The sequence below is a fragment of the Scomber scombrus genome, chromosome 16 (assembly GCF_963691925.1).
Source record: "Scomber scombrus chromosome 16, fScoSco1.1, whole genome shotgun sequence".
Classification (NCBI taxonomy): Eukaryota; Metazoa; Chordata; class Actinopteri; order Scombriformes; family Scombridae; genus Scomber; species Scomber scombrus.
This window is the reverse complement of record NC_084985.1, coordinates 13,888,946-13,915,153: the sequence shown is the minus strand read 5'-3', so window position 1 is coordinate 13,915,153 and position 26,208 is coordinate 13,888,946. Positions and strand designations below refer to the sequence as shown.

Here is a 26,208-nt window from a genome sequence, read left to right as displayed (position 1 = left end):
AGGAACACACTCCTGAGTGTGACCCAGCTGCACACTTGAGAACCTGCAACTTGTAAACAAAACCCTCAGTTTTGAGTTTTGGCCAATCTGGAGAGGCAAATGTGGCAATCAGGAGATTAATTAAATCTTCAAACCATTTTAAATCAGTGAAATATTTTAATCTTGAAAGCTCAAAACAAGGCTGTTGCTGTGCCATATGTATTTGCAGCAGAAGAAGTATGTAACTGAACTCGTTTTCAGGCCAGTGTCAGTTAGGGTTAGCCGATTTCTGGCAAGTTAACAATCCAACAAGTTTGCAGAGGTTTTTGACACTGCTGCTAAGTGTTAGCTGACGATTAAGTGGTTTGCATTGCATCACAGGGTCAGAGAGTGTGTAAGGTGACCAGCAGGAGGAAAGTGAGAACGGCAACAAACAGCAGGACATTAATGGAGAATTTTCTTCTGGCATTTAGCACTCAGCAGGTGTTGATTTCAGACTCTTGACATATGTTGCACTGGTCTATATTTTACATACAATAAATGCAGTAGATCTGTGTGTTTGTGTGCACTCTCTTCTTACCTATTTGCAGCAGCACAGGCGTCACCAGTGCTGTCTCCATGGCATAGCAGAACTCCCTGCCGAACATCACGGCCCCGTGCATTACCCATCTCTTCAAGGAAATGCCTTCGATCGATCCCTCGCTGGCCGACTCTTCCCCTCCTCGACCTCCTCCCCCTCCTCCCTTTCCATCCGTCTCGCCTACCGCACCTCCTTTCTCCTCTTCCGAGCCTGATGCGGTGGAGTTTTTGGCGTTAACCCCGCCCACCAGAGATCCGACCTGCATGGCGTCAGCCTCTGTGTTCTGGGGAGGCATGGTGGATGTCATGCACGCGATGAGAAAAACAAGCGTACCCCTTCTAACACGCTGACAAATCTGATAACAACTGCCTGTAGCTACAAAAGAAAAAAGCAATACAAATTCCCTGCTTCCACAAACTCTCGTTAAAGCTTATTTTAGTTCCTTAAAAACTAGAAACAACTTAATTCAAAATCAATACAAACTACAAATTGTAACTATCTATATAGTAACTCTATAAATGGAGTGTTAATACAACTAAAATGAAAACACACAAACTCGTAACAGATAGTGTCCCACCTTGTTAATACTGGGTCCTGCTAAAGGCAAAAAACTAAAGAAAATAAATTTATTTATTTATCTATTTCAGATCTGAATATGTTGTTAAAAAAAAAAAAAAAAAAAAAAAAAAAAATCTGTTGTCCTCTTAACAAGTCCTAAAGAGAACTTGTCCTTCAAAAACACTGCAGCTTGAAATGCAAAACGTTTTAATCCTCTCTCCCGCCTCCTTGTTTTCCCCCCAGAGTCGAAAAAAATATTAAAATCAGCTTTCCAAAGGCTTGTAGAAAACCCCAGAAATAAAAGGAAGCGGTTGAATTTTCACAGGAACAGTGTGCGATACATTCCAGGAGTAAGTTTGTGCGTTTGCTTCTTTTTGTGTGTGTCAGGTGTGCGAGATCCTGCCTGACAAAAACAACTCTATTTGGTATGTCAGTGTTTACATGCCTAATGTTAGTGTGTGAATGGGGTGTGCATGTGTTTGTGTGTGTGTGTGTGTGTGTGTGTGTGTGTGTGTGTGTGTGTGTGTGTGTGTGTGTGTGTGTGTGTGTGTGTGTGTGTGTGTGTGTGTGTGTGTGTGAGTGTGTATGTGTGGTGTGTGTGTGTTTATGGCTTATTTGTCATTGAGGTTTCTCCCTCTTTTCTTTGTTTACTGTCTATTACAAGCAGTAAAAATCCATATAGAAGACCATTCAGTAAATTCCAGAGTCATTTTGTGTATGGAGGGCTGGATGGAGGGCTGGATGACGGAGTGGGCTGGGGCGAGGGAGGGGCCGCAGGTGGAGGGGGGAGAAGGAGGGCAGGCAGCGAAGGTGGGCGGAGCTCCTCGTAAAATCCCCATCGATTGGCTGATCAATCTAAAGATGACGAAGGTCGAGGCAGGTTCCGTTGGTCAGATGGTTGGGAAAGAAAGGGGGAGAGAGGACAAAAAAAAAGAAAAAAGACACCAAAGTTAGTCATGGCAATTAAACTTTCAAACATGTATTCATATTCAAATCAGAGCATAATAACTTTGCTTATACTAGTATATCTGGTATGTCAACAAAATGTTTTACTCGATGTATGTCAAGTGCCATACCGACGCCACACACCAAACATGAGAAGTATGTATGAGAACCCAACCCAGGAGAAATATGTGATAAAATGAATGTTTTTCTGAAGTTTTGACACATTTTCACGTTAGGTAATAGGACAGTGGCAAATCCATGGAAGACTTAAAAAAACAATTTAAAACAGTGGGTTTGGGTGTTTTGAGGGGCATCATGTGCGACCATTACGGCCTTCTCTTACTTGCTAAAAATTGCTTATATCTCTTCTAAACAGGCACAAACAAAGGTGGGGAGGAAAGCTGGCTGTCATAGATAGGGCTGAGATGCAATAATCCTTCAAATGGGGTGCACACTTTTAGACAGTTTCACCACAAAAGGCATGCATAGTGTTGCACTTGGCTATACACATTTAAAATAACAGAAATAACTGTCCATAGACATTTTGATTTTCCTTAATTTTTTCCTTGACTTTACTCAGAATAACCAACAGTTTTCATTAAAAGTAAAATCAGTAACATCGTCTCTATAAACACTCTTGACAACAAGACTTAATTATCCAGAGAAGGGATTTTCATAATCTAACACTGTGGATCCCCCTACACACACACAGAGACAAAACTGAGAAAACTGCCCACTTGTTTCTGACACAGGACCAGTATTTTCGTATGAATGTATGAATAGAGGAGAGTCCCCAAATATGACATTCGGAGTATTAGTAATTTAAAAAGAAAAAGTTGAAACATTAAAAAACATTAATATTAGTGGATTTTGCTAATGCTTTTATTATTCATTTAGCCTTGTCTTACTTTGATTTGGGGGTTCTGTTATGGAACTACAGTTCCCATAATACGTTGAGGGGTGTAAACATGAAGTTTACTGCTGCATGGATTCCGTAACTTTTCTATGAGCTACAATTAGCCTATATTGTTTTAATTTTGGCAAATTGGCACCATATAAGTATGCTGAATTTTTTTTTTTTTTTTTTAAATCAGTTCCTGTTTGCAGCATACACGTGGATGTACAGACAACTCTCACTGAATTACTTTGATGCTGCAGAAAAGCTAAAAAAAAGTGTTGATTCACAGGCAAGTTCTGGAGTTATAGAGAGCATCTTTTTACTATGGATTTATAGCAGATTTATGGACGTTTATATTTGTGATGCATATCAGAAATTATGGTATCACACTCAATATAAAAATATATGTATAATGTCTATTTGTTTAAATTTGACTGCATTATGATTCAAAGAAATAGTGTGACCTGTAACCTACACTGTATTGAGCTGGAAGCAGAACTCTCAAATATGATTACAAGGGACAAACTTGAGAATGTACAAGAGACAAAACACAAAGCCTTGTGAAATCTGCTTTTCTGGAAGTAAAACAGACAATGTCAATTAACTAGAAAATCCAGAAACAGGATTGTTATAGTTTGGATAAATACAGCTTGTAAGCATTGGAACAAGCTAGATACACCCTCCAACAAAATCACATTAGACAAAGTAAATTGTGGACAACATGTAAAGACATGTAGTATATTATCAGTAAGGAGAAGTGTTAAGCCTGATTTGATTCAGGAAAGAGGATATGGACATAAAACCCAATAAATGTCTGTAGAAATCAAGAAATGTAATAAAATAACTTGAACATTTTAAAAATATGCCTGGCAAGAGTATTTTTTTTCTAATTTGGGTGAAACAAGCATTTAACACGTGTTTGAATTTGTGAGTGAGAGCTATTTGAGACTACCAACATGCTGATACCACAAGTTTTTACACACACACACACACACACACACACACGCCTATGAAAAGAGTCCATTTTTAAACAGTGTAATTGGTTTGAGCACATGATTCATCCGCGCACACACTCGGACAGTTTTTTGAAACTGGACGGGAGGGATGAAAGCATGCAATGTATTTTATTAGCTGAAACGTTTTCAAACTGCGCTACTGTTTTACTGAGAAAACAAACAGAGGGGTTGTGTGTGTGTGTGTGTGTGTGTGGTGAGAAGAAATGAGAGATATGTGAATAGAAAAAAAAAAAAGAGAGAGAGAAACCGAGTAGAGTGCGAGGAGTGGAGGCCCTCAGCTAATAACACACCTCATAGAGAGAAAGAGAAAACAAGACTACATGGATGTTCGTCACAATTTCCCACAGAGTTAAATTCCAAAGTGTGTGTGTTTTTGTGTGCATTGGGCAACTGGATTATAACCCATGGAGGCAGCATGTTTCGTCACCCCCAACACACACTAATGCTAGCCACGTGAACGACACGCACACATCATAACAATGCTAAGATCCTCATCAAGCCTCTTACTGAAAGACTGAAAAATCAAAATTAGAGAAAGAGTGAGGGAGATGAGGAAAAGAAGGACAGAAGGAGGGGTATGAACAGGTGGAAGGTGGGACGACATTAGAGGGAAAGCAGAGTCTGAAGAGGTTAAAAACAAGTTAGGCCAAGGAAGATGAGAAGGAAAGACGTGGAATGAAAAGAGACAGACAGACGGACGAGGACAGAGGTCGAAATATTTGTTTCTCCGCCCATTTCTCTCTTTCTGTGGTTCCTCTCTTCATCGCTCCTCTTCCATTTTCAGTGCTCTCACATGTCCCCATTAACATTCATGATGCACTCAAGATGGTCATGAATATTTCATCCTCACAACACACGGACACACACGGACACACACACACTCACACACACAGCCCCCTACTCACCTGACCTCACAGGCTGCAGTAGATTACATAACAGCCCTTCTCCTCCACAGGCACACGTACATACATATATTGAACAAACACACTAATCATCTTCTAAGTTCTTTTGAAATTAGTGGATGGCCTCAGAAAAAACCCCACAGCCGATGATGTCAGAGAGAGAACATTTAGTCCGCAACAACCCAAAAGCCTCTGAGGCAAGACATGTCACAACAACAACAACAACAAAATCTTCAGATCTGGTTAACCAGCAATTTTTCTGTTTGATAGGAACAGAAATTAATGGTTTAATGGGGAATGATGGGAATCATGGTCTTGGTCAGTGTCTTTTGAATAATACATATTCATATTTGGACTTGATTGCACCAGCAAGAAACAGCCAAATCTATTGTTGTGATTCTGATGTATCACCACACTGTGCATACGGATCACATAGGCAACCATGTGATTCTGTAAAAGAAAATCAATTGAATGTTAATTTAATTAATTTAACACCCAAAGTGTCATTTAAAAACATTTACAGCTGACTGTAAATGTAGACTTCTCTAAGCACCTACTGTGTTTTTAAAACATATGACAGCTGTCTCTGTCACTTCTATGTGCTAAGGTTCACATAGACTAAATCCCTTTTAATTTGTATTCAGTGGATTTTTTGGCTCCAGAAATGTGATGCAAATACTCACAGATTTTCCAGAATATTGACAAAAAACATTTAGAGTGCGAATTTCCATCCACTGCTGTTGTGCAAATACTTGGAGTTGGTTAATTGAGATAAAAAGCTGACAGTGCTGTTTTTCCAAATGGGGCCACTCACAAGCATTGACTTGAAGCAGAGATCGGGAAGCTTTGGGTCTGAAAAATGAGCCCAATGCGGAAGTGACTCAAACCTGCATTCTTTCTAATGGCCCACAGGGGACGACTCCACTGGTTGCAAAAAGTCCAATAGTATGGAAATCTATGGGAAAATTACCACTTGATTAATTACCTCAGTGAACAGTTTCCTAATGGGTTTAGTCACTATCACTACTTTAAAGTCTTTTTCAATACAGCATGATGTTCATTTTATAAATTATGGTGCCATTTCGAAAGCTTTACTGTTTTAAAATAAACAATAAAGCAGGGTTTGCTTTTGGGCGTTGCTGCGTTGTGATCGACAAGTAACTACCATGGCAATAATGTTGATTTCATACGTTACATAACAACCCCGGATTAGAATAGGTGTGGCACGATTATTTCAGTGTGTTTTCAGTTTATGAAAGTAATTTGTAGCATTTTGGTCACCTAAAAAAATCTTACTCAGCTAAAAGACCCTCTGAGGAGTTAGATGTTTTTTTTTGGTCTACAAACCAATGGGTGACGCCACGTGGCGATGGCCATTATTTTCTTACATTATGGCAAGTGGGCGCAATGAGATAACGTAATTAAAAGAGCGTCAGTCAAACTTTGACAATGATATGACATTTCTTTTTGTTTTAATTATGTTATATTCTCCTCACCACTCCACAAAGATCTGATGTTTCCGTTGGCCGCCATTTTTCATCCCTTCAGTGGAGTGGACATGTAAGTGAACATTTAAGTCACATGTTTCAGGTGTGTCCTAATTTATTTGCCAAGTCTGTTTCCATTTTAACATTACACCAACTTTTCCACCTCAGCCAAGCATAAAAGTATTATAGATATATTTCACAATATTTTTGAATTTTCAGCATTGTTTTATCCATGAATGGAAAATGCAAATAAAAATGAACACGCACATAGTGACAGCACTGATGCTATGACCATGTTCTGATACAATCTGAGCTGCAACTGTGACAACTGAAGAGGACGTACTCCAAATCAGTAAGCTGAATGTCTCAATCTAAAATGTTATGGCATTGTGGATAATGTTCAGCAGTAAAGTGATTTATGTAATATAGATTTAACAGAGTAAATTACATAAAAGCACTAGTTTGTTAGCATATTTCATTACACAAATAAAGCATTAAAGTAAAGACACCAGCTGCAGAGAACGCAAAGTAAGGCTGTATTCAGGGTTTGCATGATATTTTAAGGGAAACTCATAAAATTGAGTACTTGGGTTCAAATTTTAGTCTAAAAGTACGCCATGGATGTGTGCTGTGTAAATATGTGGATTTGTGCTTTAAATACATACTCTTTGTAACTACAGTAGTGTGTGATTTTTTATGAAAGAAAGTAGCAGGTCAAAGTGAACAAGCAACGCTGACAAAACAAGTACAAGGTGTTGCTATCCATCCATGCATCTCTTTCTCTAAGCTGACAGCACTATCTGGCCTGCATCTGTAATTCTCAGTCCTGCAACACACACACAAAATATTGAATGCTATCTGATTATAGGTCTGTATACATGTAGCACCAGTCAGCTGTCCTATTGTTTCTGTGTGTTTGTGCATGTGTGTGTGTGTGTGTGTAACATGAGCCCTGCTTATACAGAGTTACATTTCATCTTCTCAGGGAGCCAACGTAAATAACGCACATCTCACGTGAGAGCGGAGAGGGAACAAGTAAAATAAGGTTGAGGTTGAAGGAAAGAACGAATTAAGGAGGAACGAGGGACATGTTGGGAAAGAAGGATTAAGACAGAAAAAGGAAGCAGAAAAGGAGGAGAGAAGAACAAAATGGCACAAATTAAGGTCATGGATAGATTAAGAGTCCGTCGTCTACTGTGTCACACACACACACACACACACACACACACACACACACACACACACACACACACACACACACACACACACACACACACACACACACACACACACACACACACACACACACACACACACACACACACACACACACACACACACACACACACACACACACACACACACACACACACACACACACACACACACACACACACACACACACAGACACAGACACACTCTTTCTGAATCTGCAAATACACTGACTAAACTAAACACAGCCCAGGTCTATTTTAGTGAGTTGTTATTCTTGTGCCACAGACCAGATTACCTGTGACCACCGGCACGAAATCAGGCCAAGCATCCACCATCTTAACTTCCCTGCTCCTTCTTCTTTGAGCCCTAACTCTGTCTCTCTTAAATGAAGGCAACACAAGAAAACAGACAGTCCCATGTCTGCTGCAAGCCTGATCATGTATGGAACATAGTGCCAACGTGCAAATTAGCAGTAACTTGAATAGTAAAATGCTTTGCATGGTTTCTGCGCTCGTGTAAAACCCCTCGGCTACCCTATAGATCTGTTACAGACAAGAAACACCAAGTTGAGCAACAGAGTGGAGTCAGGGAGGGACAAGTAAGCAACCACAATAGTTGAATCCACCAAACTGAATACCTATCATTCAAGGCAAACATGTCCCAAATAAATGTATATTTAAGCTCAAAAGGACTACTCTTTTCAAGTATTATTTCACCACAACTAAGCCAAATAATCTACTTCTGTGTCATGATGTTTCTTCCACATAGCTATGAAACGCTGCTGGAAGTAGCATATTTAGGAATTTATTGATAAAGTGATACTATTTGGAACAAACTGAGGACATATTGTTTTGTCTGTTCTCTACACATGACATCTATTGCATCTCTATCCGTCCTGGAAGAGGGATTCTTCCTAAGTTGCTTTTCTTATGGTTTCCTCCATGTTTTTCCCCTGTTAAAAAGTTTGTTCCCCTCTACAGCTTGAACTTGTTATATGCTGTACAGATTTTAAAGCCACTTGAAGTACATTTTGTGATATAGGGCTGCCATATGAATAAAACTGACTTGATTTGACTTGATTTAACCACACAGAAGGGTGTAATGCTGCAAGACATTTTTTGAGGAGTTTCAAGTTTTGATCTGGGCCATCACTGAAATGCTCTGTAACTACTGCCAAACAAAGCTGAACCACCAAAAGGTGTAACGAAGGACTGCTGAAATAATCACTTCATTAGCCAATTAGCAAGAAATAACCTGTTCAGGTTATCAATTCCAGTAAAAATATCAAATTGATGGCTACTGTGTTGAGAAAATTTGCTGCTTTTTTCAAAATACGAAGAGTATTTTTCATTATTTGCTGACATTTTTTAGGTAGAGTGATGACCATTGTCATAATCACCATTCCAGCAGTTTTTATATGGACATTCATTTTGGTGTCACATACATCAGTGACGCATGAGAACATGACAAACAACATAGCACTGACCCATATAGAGCTGGATATGGATTACAAGGCTGGAGACCTCTGGATCAAGTTCACATACTGCTGGATGTTTGTGTATTTATGTGTATGTGTGTGTACAAGAAAAAGAAAGAAAGAGGGACAATGAATGAATGAAAATAAAGAGAAAAGAGTATTTTCTTACTCAGAGAGAAACAAGACTACACTTTTTGACCTGATGTGGTGCTTTACTTGGTTCAATTTGAGAGTTTTTGTGGGATCAATTGCCTGTGAAAGTCCCTTCAGGTACAACTGAACATTAGAGGCAGAAAAGAGGGGAAATAATGTAATTTGGCTTTATAAACTGCCACTGGAAGCTATTAGATGTCACTATCACATGTTGTGCTGCACTCTATTAATGATTAGGACAGGGGCCATTTCATTTCAGTTCTACTACTAGTTTGCTTTTCATTCACTGATGAACACGATGTAGACGTATAGACTGTGACCTGACATGAAAATTGTCTCTAGTCAAGTGTGAGTACAGAAGAAACCTCCTGAAATAATGTGAAAGTAACTCAAGAAATGGCATCTAATGTCAAAATCAGAGATACGCCGTTGTCAGCAGGTGTAAGATGTTGTTGTTTTTTTTAAGTGTGTGATGTGAAACTCAGCTAAATGTCAGTGATAGATGTTTACTCCGCTGTCATTTTCTGTTTTTTACTTCCTTAGTGTGACTAGAGTACAGAGATTCTTCAGCCTTAAGCCTTCTTTCTCTTGGAGACATACACACACGTTTTAGGACATCTACACCCAAAGAGAAATATGTAAACACAACAGCTGCTTTTGCTTCACCAATCCCAATGCTGCTGTTGATATTCCCATGAAACATAACCATATTCCCAGCTTTGGGAAGCAGATGGCAGGGATAAGTGCGCAGAGAGAGAGAGAGGGGGAGAGAGAAAGAGAGGGCAAGAGAGGTAAACAGAGAGTGGATGTGTGCATTATGGTGCAGTGCTGCTGCAGTGCAGTAAGTGGAGGGGGGCACATGTGTATCAACGTGCGGCAGCGTCAATGACAAATCCCTTACTCATAAAATAGGGCTTATGGCACTATACTGGCTGGTATGAATGTGACGTAATATACCTGCTGTTCACATGCGTGCACTTTACTGGCACACAACTATATTCTTTAAAAGAACCTCCCACTGACGTCCTAACAGGTCTAAATTAATCTACAAATCTCAGCCTCACCTGAACCTTGCAGCTGCCTGCTCTCAAAATATAAGCTGAATGTCTCCACTCGCTTTGACCTTTGGCCATCATCCAGATCAAACGAGGACACACACACACACAAAAATGTTTCAGGGTCCTGTGTCAATCTTGAGTTTAGTCAAGGTCCATCAATCCAATCTACCATTTGTTAACAGGCTAATCAAGTTCAAATGATTTGATCTATGAAACAAGGTTACTGACTGAAGATATTGAGGTTAATATATCCATGGACAGCAGCGTTATGGCAATTTAACCACCTAATTTCTTTTCAAATGCAACCTGGCCACTGCACTTCTTTGTGTGGAATCAACACAATAAATTCACCACAAGAGGGGGAAGACATTTTCTTCATCTTAGTAATTAATTTCAGACACACAATCTACTTATAAGTCTGTCACTGATATCCAATGTGTGTGATTATTGTTTTAAAAAAAACTATTATTCACAAAGCTGAGAAGAGTATATATATATATATATATATATATATATAGAGAGAGAGAGAGAGAGAGAGAGAGAGAGAGAGAGAAAATAACTATAGGGGACTATAACATTTGTATAGGACAATGTCCTTAATGAAGAGCAATTCAGCTGTACAATATCAATTTAGATATGTGTATTTTGAATCACAACTGGCTTTACTGTAAGTCTTAGTTGTATATTGAAGTGAAAAATGTGTCAAACCAGAATTATGGTTAATATTAAATAATAAAAACTGATCAGGACACGCCTTAGCAAAAGTCAGATACTATTAATAACCACAACTCTAAACAGAAACTACACAAATGTAGAAACACCAGTGACAAAATAGCTTGCAATCATATCTAATCCAAACAAATCACCTTATTTTGTCTATTCAGCTCATAAAAAAGGGTTTTGTGCACTGATTGTATCTGATTTTACTATGTAATACAATGAAAATTGCAAATTTGCAATTTGTGACTAAAATAGGCTATAATGTTGGTAACCCTCTTTGAATAATGCATCAATGCCCCAAGCTGTTTAACTGCAGTTTTCCCATTTTATTCTCATATTGCAGCATTAAGTCAGTAACCATCAACTACAAACTAGATGCCACGTGTATAATCAGCAAGAAAACAGATTAACACAATATTTATCATGTGTCTGCAGGGGAAATGACCAGTTATCCCACCAAAGCCTTTTTAGGTCAAGAGGCCCCAAAAAGGACTTGTTTCTTTCGAGTTTAACAAATATACAGACGATGTTAGCATAACATTATTCACAGCTATCATAAAAGAAAGGAGAGGACAGTGTGTGAGAGCTAGCTTAGCAGCCAGGAATAACCCAGTCATCCTGGTGTTTATTTTAGCCCAGTTAATAGGCTAGCTAGTTAGCATTTTGACTGCATCCAGTTTACACGCATCAGTTAGCACAATACAGCTAACTTCCAAAAGGAAACAATCTTCAGATTGTTTTTGCTAGTTAGCAAAACGTTTTTTTGTTTGTCTTTTTTCTATATTGTACTTTCACAAGCACAGCTTAAGTTAAAATATCATCTCTGATAAAGCTGCACAAAGCTGAAGGTGACCAGAGCTTTATAACAACACCATGTGATATTTATAGTGTATCACATCATTAAGAGTTTGTAAACACACACACACATACCTACACACACACACAGTGTTATTTTAAGCTGATCTGAGCTCGTCTAGACAGTTGTTGTCAATATAGGGTCTCATAAATTCAGTAACACTTTTATGTAACCTGCTAACCCAGAAGCTCTTTTTCAGGACGAGCATGCTAACAAAATAATTATCCTATGCAAGTCTGGATGTTTGAAGCTGGATACAGTGAGATTTTGACAAGCTGCTGACAGCAGCCTTGGCTTACTTCTCTACCGGAGTCACGTTACACACTGTGTGTCATCCTAGCCACATAACCACACACACACACACACACATACATACACGACTGTAACTCACTCCCTGCCTCAGTACCCCCTACCCAACATCACATTACTGCATCCCCCATCTGTATCCTGTCCCTCTGATCCCTGGGGGCCTGCCCCCTTTCACAGGGACTGTTTGTGTACGCGTGTGTGTGCAAGTGTGTGTGGTTATGTGGCTAGGATGACACACGGGCCCCTGAGGCCTTTACCCACAAGGGAGCAGCAAGCCAAGAAAAGAGACAGAAAAGAAAAGCGTCTGAGGAGGTGTTATAGGCTGCACCAACTTTATGTATCTACCAGTTTGTGGCTGTGCATTTTTTCTGTGACCCAGCACTGTTCATCCCTGTCAATAAGTCTGCTTCTTTCTGATGTTTGAAACTGCTTTAAAACTAATCAAACCTCAATAACACACATTAAAACACCCTCGTCTCACCACATTAGTCTGCTTACAACCACCTAAAAACAATGTGCCAATAAATACAAGTGTTTTTGTCATGTACCCAATAAAACAGCTTCACACTAGCCTGCTTAAAAACAAGCCAAAAAGAATTATAACTGTCTGCCCAGACCTGTTAAGGAGCGAACCAGACCTTTAACATTGTACGTTTAATCCCTGCCCGGACAACTAAAGGAATATTCCACTGCAGAGCGGACACACAAACACTACTCCATATACATTTACACATTTGATGCAAATAAATCAACAGCAGCAAACTGCTTGACCCGCATCTCTCACACAACTTGTAATAGTCTGACATCCACCAGTGAGGATAGGTAGTGTGAGTAAGTCATCATATCGTGTCCACCACTGCTCAAACTTGGCACTGGCACCATTTTAACCACCCAGTGACATCTTAAGCTCTATAAATTTCCTGTTTTCAAGCTGGTGAAACCAAACCCCACCCATGACTAATAAACAAAACTATTATAAATGAGAAGTTGTTATGATGGGACCAGAGATGAAAGTCAAGTTTTTTTTTCCTTGTCCTGCTCTTCGCCTCACATGTTGTTCCCCCCTGTCAGAGCAGGACAAGAATGGGAATTGGCACATGGAAGAAATTTAGTTTGGGTTGCGTACAAGAAAAGCTGTGTTCAAATATCACACCAAACCTGCAGTTCAACACCGCCTATATGCTGCACACAAACGCAGTCTGTTTGAAAATAAATAAATAAATTGGCAGCATGTCAGCAGATGTGTGCCCCCGGGTTCTGTGCCATATTAACTTGCATGAAATCTGACTCAAGTAAAAACATGTTATGGATTTTTAGAAAGCATTTCATGTTGTCAACAGTCAGATTAAACAAAAAGAGTTGTTGTATAAATATGAATCTTTGTATGCATCCACAAGAACACAAATATACATTGTACAAAAATACATTTTCCTGCAGCCATGTATCTAAAATCATTCACAATTCACTATAGACAACAAATGTTATTGGGCTTATTTTATTAAAGAGTCTAGTATACTATTATGTAGGGGAGAGAAAAAAGCATTTTCATTATCAAATGTTTTTAACAAACATTTATTTGTGTGTTTATGTGTCCAGAATGTGATCTGTAGTATCATTACTATACTGTAGGTATAGATCCAGTTGGACATACCTCACCAGGCCAAACCTCAAAATCCAAGATGTTAGCCTTGTGCATCAACAGTGTGAACGTTGTAGTAATATCCTGTTTATTAGCAGTTTTGTATTATTTGTGTCTCGTTAAAATCAGTCGCACACACACAGCACTGTCCAACTTCTATCTGTGGACATGTTGCTACAGTGTTTATATGTGCAAAATACAGCAAAATGTGTTTTCATCAACTGGTGCTGCTATCAATGGCTAACCTGGCTAGAACTGGTTTTCTGACTTCTAACTGGAACGATACAAACTCGGGTGTGACGTCATTCCCAGCTCTGACTTCCAACATCCGAGGTAAATGGATTGCAGCATAATGCACAGCAGAAAAAAACAGTAGAAGCTGTAGTAGTAGAATTGTGTCCAAATTCATTGCAAGAGTCTAGGGATCAAAAATTGTCAACTTGTTGTGCTGTTCAAACTGTCCAGAGTGAAAAATCTTACTCTGTCTGACAAAATGTATCAATGTTGTTTTCCATTAACAGCAACAACAAATGTTATGGTGTTAGATATACGGTGAAATTCACCTGCATAGGGACATAAATGATTTGTGATGTGTTATGAGCAAACATGATATGATGAGTCGCACTTTAGTTGTTAATTAAAAAACCTCCAACAGACACAAAAATGGCAGGCGAGTACACGAAACCGCCTTTATGCAACCTCAGAACCAGCAACAACGATTCACACATGGTTTTCATCTGCAGCATCAACAACATGATGTTATCATCAAATCTGCAGGCTGTGGTGAGTCATTATCGTGCCTGACTTCACCAAACACCAAGACGCAGAGCAAATTACTTGCACCATGTGCTTTTTCACAAAAATCCAACGAACCATCCAAAAACTATCCAAATGTTAGATTACCATTCAATAAGTGGGTCACGCAGACACGCAGAGCTGGTCAAACCAGTGGATACCATGAGTGTTCATATTATTATACCTGGGAGGCCCCAATAAAACCTGTAATTCTGGCTGCGTTCACTTGTGTCAAAACAACTGCGTTTGAAAACAAATGACAGAGACAAAATAATGGGGGAGGCAATTTTCCAAAATTCCTCTTTAGAAAAATGATTCATCATCAGCCTCTCTGGTCTGATGTTGTGGTTCTTGGCATCACTCTATTTGCCAAAGTGTCACCTTTTTTGGGCAGTGAACATTCAGTCTTCTGACTGCTGAAGCAGAGCAGACAGCTGACTGAAAGCTGATATGTGACACTGAGTTGTATAATAAAGTATCACTTACAAGGTTGGCTGCAATAAATCAACTTTGTAAAGAGGAAGAAAAGTTGAACCTTCTTTTTTCTGCTGCCCAAATGTGAACACTTTACATTGTGATTGTGGTGTGTGTGTGTGTGTGTGTGTGTGTGTGTGTGTGTGTGTGTGTGTGTGTGTGTGTGTGTGTGTGTGTGTGTGTGTGTGTGTGTGTGTGTGTGTGTGTGTGTGTGTGTGTGTGTGTGTCCATTACTTTGAGTGCAGGACTGTTAACAGTCTTAATGACAGTACTGGCACACAGCCAGTTATCTTCTCTCCTCTTTCACCCTAGATACCTGACCTGACTACCTGTAAGTCTCTGTCGGTCATTTCAGACAATTGAGCCTGTAGACGCTTTGCTAATGTCGCAACTTTTTGAGTGGCATATTTGATTCGGAAAGGAGCATTTTGCAAGCTACATAAGACACCACTTTTATTAAAAAAAAAAAAAAAAAAAGAGCTTGAAATTAGGGAGGCATTAAAGATTAGGGATGTCCAGTGCTGAAACTGGAGAACTGTTCTCCTTCCATGGAGAGGACAAGATAAAACAAGACAAGATAAGATATTATTTAGCCACAGGCTGCAGTAAATAGGGCTGCAACTGATGATTATCGCTCAATCCGCTGATTATTTTTTCGATTACTGAATTAATCATTTAGACTACAAAGTGTCAGAAAGTAGAGAAAAGTAACCCATCACAATTTCACAGAGCCCAAGGTGACATCTTCAAATTGCATTTTCTGTGGAACCAACAGTCCAAAACAAATTATTCAACAGGGAAAACATTTGGCATTTAACTTTAACACTTTAATAGTCTAAACAATTAATTTATGGTCAAAATAGTTGCAAATTAATTTCCTGTCCATCCACTGGTTGACTAATTCATTAACTGCTTCAGCCCTAGCAGTAAACAATCTATCACTGTACATACAACCTTCTCTGCTACTTTGACTCACTGGCAGATGCCCATTATCACACAAGTATTGTGGCTTTATCTGTTAAACATATATAATGAAGATGTTTAATCACCTTCTGTTTGCTGAGAAGTCAGAAACACTACAGGTTTTACTAGCAACCTTATTAACATTCACAACCTGAAATGCCATGAACAGCATAAAGTTTGTTAAATGTATCCAACATGTTGGATTACTGTACTTTACAAGCAACTTACTCCAAATAATTGAAGGTCCTGATTGAGATCTATTAAGCTGATTGGACTGAAGTGCTGATATTAATCATTGTTTAAATAGGAGATTCTTACATTGCTGTAAGATGATCCGTCTCCAAACAACAAAAACACTAAGTCAACTGGCAGCCGTACAGTGATGTTAGAGTGATGTCTGTTCTCACTCACAAACAACCTTTGACTGAAGACACCGGCTGCAGCGAGAACGGTAACCAAAGAACAGCTGAACATTTTAATTTTGCAATTACTGAATTAACCTTAATTAGCTGCAGCTGATCTAATCTGCTGCAGCTGATGATGTCTGTTATTTTAACCAGAGACAGCGACTATTAGCTAAAACTGAGGAGCCTGCTACATACAGTATATGTTTTCTCATGCTCTTTGATAATAAAAAACAGAGTTTGGAAAGATAGGATATTGGACAAGAGGTTTGGTAGCACCAAAGCTTAACAAATCTGGTTATTTTGTCCTTCAAAATGGAACCGGCTATTCAAAGTCATCCCCAAACAGAAGAGGGTCAAACTACTTGACTCAACAAAGTCGTCTAAAGGCAGATATGATTTGTGTAACTGTGCCTCTGGCTGCAGATCACCAGTCCTGCCCTCTTTAGGCATTTTTTTTTGGATTTCGACAACAACAAACATTCCAAGACGCAGTGACACAATATCAATTTAGGCTCGACCCTCGTCCTGACTGACAGCCACAACACAAACACAACGCTAAAACCTTTTCATGTGCAATGTGCAATGTGGAATATGTGGAATATGTGGGTTTGTCAAATCAGCTTTATGACACAGCAAAAAGTCAAGAGATAAGCGTCCGAGAGCTGGGTGTGACTGTGGTGTACTTTGCTTACAAAGACCTAAAAGCTACCAAGATGACCTACACAAAGCTGACCCACCGCCAATAATTTCTGGCACACAGTCAGTTGTTTGCAAATTTAATTGGAAGGCAATCACAGTTTGTCCTGGGATGTTTTATGATCGGAATGAGCCAGTGAAGATGGGAACAGCGATTGGAGGACACCCAAAAAGACATCTGAAGACGGAAGTTAATAATTTGATTTAAAACTATCATGTCTACTGCGGGATGGGATGACTTTGGGAGACAAAAGGAAAAAAAACTTTAGAGAGAAACTTGTTGGAGGTAACAGTAAAGTATTAAAATTAAGCACAGGCAACCATTCAGAGGCCAAACAGCTCCAGAGCGAGGTGAGGCCAAGTGTGTTTGAGCTTTTCGTGCTATCTGGGTTCAGACTTATTCTGCTCTGATGGAAAAATCTGACCCTTACCATGACTTGTAGTTTAAAAACAGCGATGGGAAAAAATGTATGAGCTCTAATGGAATCATCAACAGGCCTAACATCTGTAAATTGTGCCTTGTATTGTACTAAAGGTTGTTACAATGACCTGAATTAGGATCGGACCAAGATAACAGTGAAGCAAGCTGCTAGTCAGAATCTCCAAATGGCTGGCGAAACATATAAGATGCCCTTGAGCAAGGCACTAGGCTTTACTGCTTTTTGATCACTAGTACTGCTATAAAGCAATGTTATTATGAATGAGTCCCCGTTTTGTTGATATCTCGTGCACATGCCAGAGGAGGCAAACCGGTGACATAATACACAGTCCTGTTTCTTGTTTATGTATGTTTCTTTATCTGACACTACCAGCTTCTTCTGAGATTTTTAAGTTCAGGACCAAAGTGACAAAACACCTGTCTCTCATTCAAAATTTAAAGGGGACATATCTACTTTTTGTGATTTTCAGTTATTTTTGTATTTTTATATGATGTTAGCTGTCAGTGTTAATCATGGTCAAAGTTCCAAAAAGGCCGGGAACATGTACGGATGTATTTTAGAAGTTAAGTAAAGAAGGAGAAGAAGAAGTGAAATCTGATTTGTGAAATTCAGTTTGTTTACAGATAGTCAGCTTCTTGAAGCTGGCTAGTAAAAGCAGAATGAGCTCATCAGGGCAGGGCCTTAAAGAGACAGAAAGCTAAAACAGCCTATTTCAGACAGAGGCTCAGCTGAGAGGCTGCATAAAGGGCCAGTATGAAATACTTTCCTGGATTAATATTTTTGAATTGCAAATCATGTAAAGATATACCAGTAAAGCCCCAGAATATTAATATAGACCTGGAAATGATACCATGATACATCCTCTTTACATGTTTGGGAACTTTAATTGATGGGTTTAAACCACCTGCAGCAAAAATACATTTGTATGAAGTGAGACTGTGGAGTCACGCTCTGTTAAATAAGGAAACAATAAAGGAAGAAACAGAAAAGGGTAGACAAGACAAGAGAGGAGGAAAGTTGACAGGAGAGCAAACCAACAAAGTGGAAAGTCTCTATTCTTTGAAGACGTATGTATTATTGACAAGCTCTCTGGGTGCAGAGTGTATCTATGTGTATGTCCTTTAACTCAAAGCCAGAGCTAAATACAGCACAGCCATCTGATATTGACTTTGATAACAGTCCCCCACCACTAGAAAACATAGCAGCCATGCATGCAGTGTTGCTGATAGTCTCTGTACACAGCTTTACACAAAACACAACAGCCTGCAGATTCCCATACACACACACACACACCACACACATATATATGTTTGACCTGACCTCTGCTGTCTACAGAGGCTAACTTTGCAAATCTAAGAGCAAAAATTAAGTAGTAGAATAGTATTTACCCACCTACACAAGTCAAATTTCAATTTGCCTGGTGGGTCAAAAAATGTAAAAGTAAACAGAAAAATGTTATGTTTTTTTCCTCAGCTGCTCAAAACTGAGACTCCAACGGGGTTCAAACAGTGCAACAGCTTTTATAGCTGCAAGTTTTTTTGTGTGTGTGTGTGTGTGTGTGTGTGTGTGTGTGTGTGTGTGTGTGTGTGTGTGTGTGTGTGTGTGTGTGTGTATGTGTGTGTGAGAGAGAGATCTGGTAGAGATAAAGAGAGCTATTGATGGCATTGATGTAAGTGAGACGACAAACACACACGCACATAAACACACACTCTCGTGCTCTGATCAGAGGTGGGAAAACACACTCGCTTACTCTTTTCTTTACTTGCTCTCTCTCCCAGGTTTGTGTACAAAAACTTCACACCAGTAGGAAGTGGGTTATCTACACACAGGATCAGCACTCAGGATACAAAGCCATATCTGCTGTTTGTGTGTGTGTGTGTGTGTGTGTGTGTGTGTGTGTGTGTGTGTGTGTGTGTGTGTGTGTGTGTGTGTGTGTGTGTGTGTGTGTGTGTGTGTGTGTGTGTGTGTTGTGTGTGTGGTGTGTGTGTGTGTGTGTGTGTGTGTGTGTGTGGGTGGGTGTGAGAGAGATGGACATAGAGAGGCAAACAAGATTATAAAAGGGGACTTAGAGAGTGACAAGCAGGCAGTTTTATGCCAAAAAATGTTTAATTTGCCAAAATGTTGGATTTGCAACTGAAAAGCAGATCCACATTTTGATAAGACTAAGACTGCAGCTTCGTTGGGATGCGGCAAAAAACATAGGAACGTCTGGCAAAAAGTTACACAATGCCAAGCCATCTGTCAAATTACACACTGCACTTTCATATGCACAAACACACATTCATAATCATAAAGCAGATTAAGCTGTTATGTGAATGGCATAATTATATTGTTTACTTCACAATCGTAGAGAAAGAGGACTGTCAGTGCTAAATTGAATATCTGATAAACCATCAAACCCATGGATCTATTCTATTTAAACAAGCCTTTGAGTATGATATTTCCTCATTTCACTGAAATAGTCAACAGAGAAACCATGCATTGTTTTTAACATGTTACATCGTGAGCTTTTGAGGTGCTCCTTCGGACAGAGCCACATTAGTTGTCTCACAACGTCAAACTATTCTGATAACACGATAGGGTTTCTGGTGTAAACGCCCATTAACTTCTGAAAATGTTGTCTTGCAACTTTTCTCTTTCCTTCAATATACTAATTTCAGCATAACGCCATGTTTATCTAATATTTTTTTACGTTTTGTTTGGTATTTTGCCCTTATTGGACAATTGTGACATGAAGAGAGTGAGTAAGGACTCAAACCAGGCATGTCGAAGTTAAATGATGAGCATCTAAAACTCTCTTCGCAGCAGGACGCCTTCATGTTTCGAGGAGCGTGCAAGTCGTCTCTGCTCTCAGCGGGACGCTCAAGCTTCCTTTACGCAGTGTGGAAACCATTAAACAGACTGATTGTACTGGTATTAGCTCACATCGCAGCCATGTATCATTTATGTGTGTATGTCTGTTGTTGGACGGCTCCACTGAGAGACTAGGAAACATCTGGGTTAGAGAAGTATGTGCAATGCATGTGTATACAGGTGGCTGTTTATGATCTTTGTTATAAACTGGGATTCAAGTTAGCACACTGAAACATTATTTATATGTTGTTTATGTAAATATAATCGAGTTTATCATGTAAATGATCACATATCTGTGTGTGGGAACATGATTAAAGAGTGTATAATGCTGGGCTTGTTTAACATCTATGTAGATATACATTGATGTGCATGAGTTGTGTGTGTTCATGTGACTGCCCTGGTGTGACCACTTGCATTTGTGTGGTTGACTGTGACTGCGTGTGAGTGTGAGTGTGAGTGTGAGTGTGAGTGTGTGTGTGTGTGTGTGTGTGTGTGCATGTGTGTAATAACCAAATGCTGACTCAGCAAACATTTCATCAAGAGGAAGTCAATTGCTTTCACTTCAGCTGAATCGGACAGTCCTCAGCATGCAATGTGAAACCTAAACTGCATCTCAACACAATGAAAGCAAAAAAATCCGGACAGAATGAGACGCATATTTTTAAGAAAGAGGTGAGCACAGTGCATGTCTAAGTTACTGCAACTCCTGTCAGGTCGACCCAAACCAAGACCATGATCTTATCATGCCAGTGTTTTTTCTCTGAGAGCAGAAGCCACATATTGCACATCTATTCAGCGTTGTTCTGCGCGTGTTGGTTGTGGTTTCCAGCAGAATAGAAAAACATTACACTTGAAAAGGCAAACGAGAGAGCACATCTGTTGGTCATTTACAAGTCTCTTTATGACGTTTGTTATGTTTTTTTTTGCTGATTCACTAGACCAAACATGGAACAAAGAGCAACAAGGAGGACATTTTAAAAACATAATATTAATGCAACGTTTGTGCATCTTTGACTCACCAAAAGGCCTTGAAAGCTTCATAAATGTCGCTGAGACGTCGTTTTTTGGTCCTGGCGGCAATCTAACGCTGGCCCTGCAGTCGTACCTGGACACACACACATATACAAGTGTTAAAACCCAGCGGATCAACATAGTCCAAATAAACACACAAGCAGTAAGTCAGCTTATACTGTACATTTAATCAATACAGCGCACGAGCACATGCACAACAGTAAATCAGTAGTTGCCAATGAACCAGACCAGACTGGCAAAAACACTCTCTAGTCGCTCCTCTCACTCATTTTGACAGAGCTGCAGCAGTCACATTATGTTTACCCACATTTGCAACCTGAATCGCTGAAATGTGTGCAGATTCCTTCCAATATATTCGATAGAGACTCATATTAAAGCAAATGGATGTACAGCAAAGAAGAATATTGTCTTCTAATGCAAACACTAACAACTTGAACTGGATGTTTTCTGGCAGTAGATAAAGGCTGGAGGAGCTGTGTTGTTGGTAAAACACTAATAATAATATTAAAGTTAAACTGCAGGGTGGTGGCTTTACATATACACATTCACATTTACATACTTGGTAATGAAAACACAGAAGACAAAGCTATTACAAAGCAGGACACTCCACTTGTTATTCCTGTCTTTAATTAGCTCCACAAACCACTCATACCGGTTGCTGTTTTGTTTTGATCATCCCACTGTCACAGGTGTGCAGCACTACTGTATAAAGCTTCCTCTTGATGCACTGATGAAGGAAATGAAGCTTATTGGACTACTAATCCCCCCTTCAGTGTTCAAACTGCAAACTGCAAACCTGAGCCTGCCTCTCTTGTTTTTTTTAAACCTTCTTCACCTACTTTACATTTAAACGCCTTTCAGAAGTCCTAATTATAAACACTTTATAATTAGCGCAACCTAATTATGCAACCTGACCTGTCTCAGGGTGCCTGTCCCTTCAGCCTCTCTCCTCTTTTTGTTTTTGACACAGGCCTGCAGAAACTACTGTAAATGCCTCCGCCTCCTCCTCCTCCTCCTTCTCCTTCTCCTTCTCCTTCTCTCTCTCTGCAGCAGCAACCTGAGATGCTGTGTATTCCGCCTACTGGAGCCGAGTAACAGCGGCTACAAAATGTTTATTATCCGTCCCCTCTCGTCGCCGGTGTTTTGACCGGACACTGTGCTCACCTCGCCGGGTCGTGTCAGTCACTGTCTCCGTGTGTGTGTCCGCTGAGTGGTCGGACAGTCGCTGGGCTCTGCAGCAAGCTTTTGTTGCATAGGTTGTCCTCTGTGCCTGCAACTGAAGCCAGGGCTTTAAATACGCCTTTAAAGGAATAGCTGTCGGAAGAAGAGACGTATCGCCTGCTTCCGCCGACGTCACAGATAATTTGCATAAACGGGCGGAGTTGTGGCGGTGGTATACAAAGAAGAGGAGAGCTAATGTTTTTATTAAAGGGGTATACTTTTTTAATTTATTTTTAACCATTATGGTTTACGGGGTTAAGTTGCAGATTAATAGTTGCCTTATTTAAAATGTAATAAATAATGTAACTATTTCAATTACTTAATCAAAGTAATGTAACTTATAACATTTGGTTACTTTTTGATTACTTTTCTAATTTTCTAACGAATCTCTTCAACTTTTATGGTAAGTGTACCCATTAGGCTACAAAATCTGAATTCAGGTGTTTTTCAAGGATGCTGACATGATGTATAAGGGAGATCATTTCTTATAAAGCAAGATTTATCTCTCATTTTAAAAATGTATGTATTTCTTCATGTAGATTTTGAAATATAAAATTGAGATATTTTATGAAAAAAGTCAAAAGTATGGCATGGGCTTAATTGGTACTGTGACACCATTTAAGCCCATGTGTGCTCCAAATAAGGTCCACGACATGGTTTATTTACAAAATCTAAAAATAAATATTGTTTTCAAAGAATTAAAAACAGTAATATATGTATTCAGAAAAAACAAAAAATGGGGTGGGGGACCCTCCCCCTGAGCAAAATCTTAAAGGTCTGACCTCACATGTAACCCACATCAACATTTTCATAAGAAACTGTAATTTGATTACACATTTTCTCAGTAACTGTAATAGATTACAGATACATTTATTTTGTAATTAAATTATACTAGTTACTCCCAAACACTTGTGGTTTAGTATAAGTTGTATATTTTCCTGGGATTGTTGTTCATTTATTTATTACACTAATAACACTCATTTAATTTCTTACTCCCAACCTTTAGTGGCTGTTAGACAGAAGAAAGAAACACATTTTTTTTTAAATGCAAGTCATTGGGGAAAAAGAAGAGGAAACATGTTAAGAAGGAAAAAGTGTGTATTTCCAGCAGCTGTACACAAGCGCACCTGTTGGTTAGAAAAAAAAACAAACAAACAAAAAGATGTCACCCTCATTTCGCGCCTTAGTGACCACCTATGTGGCTTATGACATATGGGCCACACCAAGGTCAAACAGTACATTGAATCAATTTGATGTTCCTCTAATCCAAAGGCTAATAACTAATCATACCTGTTTGTTCCCCCTAGCTCTTGATTGTTCTTCTGCAAACTGTAAGATGAATATTTCATTTATGATTATTTTGAGGTAGAGGAACTTGTTTTTATATGTCAATAAAAGGTAATAGAAACAGAAAAATATCTCTTAAATCAGCCTGTTTTCCCCCTCCTTATTTTAACCCTTTGTAAAATGTAGAGTAGTATTATAGTAAAGCAGTGACCCCAAAAGAAGCTTTAGCATTTGTTAAAGGTCACAAAATGCAGAAATCACAATAAGCACTGTTATTACAGCTGCAACTAATAATTATACTCTTGGTTAATCAATAACAAAAACAAATGAAAAATGGCCATCACAATATCTTGGAGCAAAATATGATGTCATCAGATGTCTTATTTTGTCCACTTAACAGTCCAAAAACCCTAGATATGAAATGTACAGTAATGTATGACCAAGAAAAGCAACACAATTTCACATCTGCGAACCTTAAACCACCATCATTTTTGACATTTTGCTTGAAAAATGGCTTAAATTATGAGGTTTGATTATCAAAATAGATACAGAATTTAATTTTCTGTTGAACTAATTGATCATTGTTGTGATGCTGATTTCTATTAAACCAAATAAGGAAATATCCCAGCGAGGTACATGCCTAACACTCTGTTAAAGCACTATTAGGAATAGACTAGTATACGACTCTGTCCTACTAGAGTCTGTGTTTGTGTTCATTTATTTGGGATTTTTGAAGCTTGTCAATCAATCACAAATATAGAGCATATGAAAATCCTTTATATGTAACTATTATATGTTTTAAAACAGTGGTTACTGAGACCCCAAACAGAAGAAATATGTTGTTTTCTGTAGTGAAATCATTATCTTAAACATTTCATAAAATAAGGAAAAGTCATGAAGTATCAAGGTAATAAAACAATGTTCAGTATTTTTCTTCTGATCTCATGCAACAACTCAAGAAAAACACAAACAAAGAGCACATAAATCCGACAAAACTGCTTTAGAAGACTAAAAGCCTGGGGGCAGTCACCTGTGTGTGATCTGTACAGATTGCATGCTTTGACTTCTGAGATCTTATTTGAGAGGGAAGTGATACCAAAACACCGGCAAAAACATGAAGAGGCAGAAGACATGAGCGTCGGAGAAAGCGATATTTCCTGGTATGGTAAAAACACCTGTTATACCTTCAGCCTTAGACGGGGATGTTTTTCTAGACTTAAGGAGACACCACCATCATCATCATCATCATCATCATCATCATCATCATCATCATCATCATCATCATCATCATCATCATCACCATACAGAGTTAAAGATCTGTCTGTTACCCACAACAAGTAGTAACTTCAGTGCACTGTGCTTGAGGGTAGGCAACGTTTACATCTTGTTTCTGTTTCGATCTACCATCTGTCATGACTTGCAGAAAGAGGAAATCACTGAAATGTATTTTGATGATATCATCTGCAGGCAATGAAAAAGTGTACATGAGTCAAGGACAATTCTGCCCTGGCTGCTAATGTCAAAGCTGTAAATCTTCTGATGTAATGGCATTTATCTGTTATTATATTTCCTGAGCAGCCAAAAATACAGCTTATTCCCGAGCATTATTGTTGAAAACACATCAGTAAGCCATACTGTTTTACTTGGTGATATGTTCCTTTTTATCAAAACCACAAACACCATCCCACTGCTGCAAATACTTGTTAACATGCAAAATGTGTGTTACTCCACTACTGAAAATAGACCTGAACACTATTTATTCGTTTTTGAATAATATTTGCTTTAGAAAATTACAGCCTTTTTACAATCTTTATATTTATGAGCTGTTTTAGAGTTTCTCATCTTTAATAGGAACCAGGGTTGGGACTCAGTGGCATGTACAGAAGGGAAGTCTAGAATGATTGAAAGACCAATTAACACATTGCAGGTTTAGTGTTTTAATAGCACTTGTTAATTGACAATACTAAGACTAAGAATAATCCTACCTGTATCCTTTAATAGCATAAATGTTCTTCAGCAGTGAATAACTCATGTCATGTTGAAGGCTGCCCCTACACTGACAAGATTGACACACCTTGTCATTTTATCTTTTGTTTTGTTCTTTGTTCAGCAGCCACAGAGTCAGACATAAAACTGAAGACATAAATATCTGAAGTGGCAGCTTCATTTCTAACAAAGTGAACAGGAACTTTTTTCCTTTTTCTTTCTAGCTGTTCGCTTTGCACTGCAGAGCACCGTACTGTTGTTG

At 38.9% G+C, this 26,208-nt stretch overlaps 1 protein-coding gene and 1 long non-coding RNA gene across 2 annotated transcripts in view; both read right to left on the bottom strand.

Moving 5' to 3' along the window:
* LOC133996094 (solute carrier family 45 member 4) overlaps positions 1-1,141 on the bottom strand; it is a 31,796-nt gene extending 30,655 nt beyond the window's left edge. The window contains exon 1 of the mRNA XM_062435649.1: positions 560-1,141. Coding sequence (XP_062291633.1) covers positions 560-866 — 307 coding nt within the window. The 5' untranslated portion in view covers positions 867-1,141. The remainder of the gene's footprint in view (positions 1-559) is intronic.
* Positions 1,142-1,278: 137 nt separating this feature from the next.
* On the bottom strand, positions 1,279-22,723 carry LOC133996093 (uncharacterized). Its single transcript, XR_009927192.1, has 3 exons — positions 22,617-22,723; positions 21,440-21,525; positions 1,279-1,972 (listed from the first exon to the last, which is right to left on the bottom strand). It is a non-coding gene; the product is annotated as an uncharacterized LOC133996093 (long non-coding RNA).
* Positions 22,724-26,208: the final 3,485 nt, after the last annotated feature.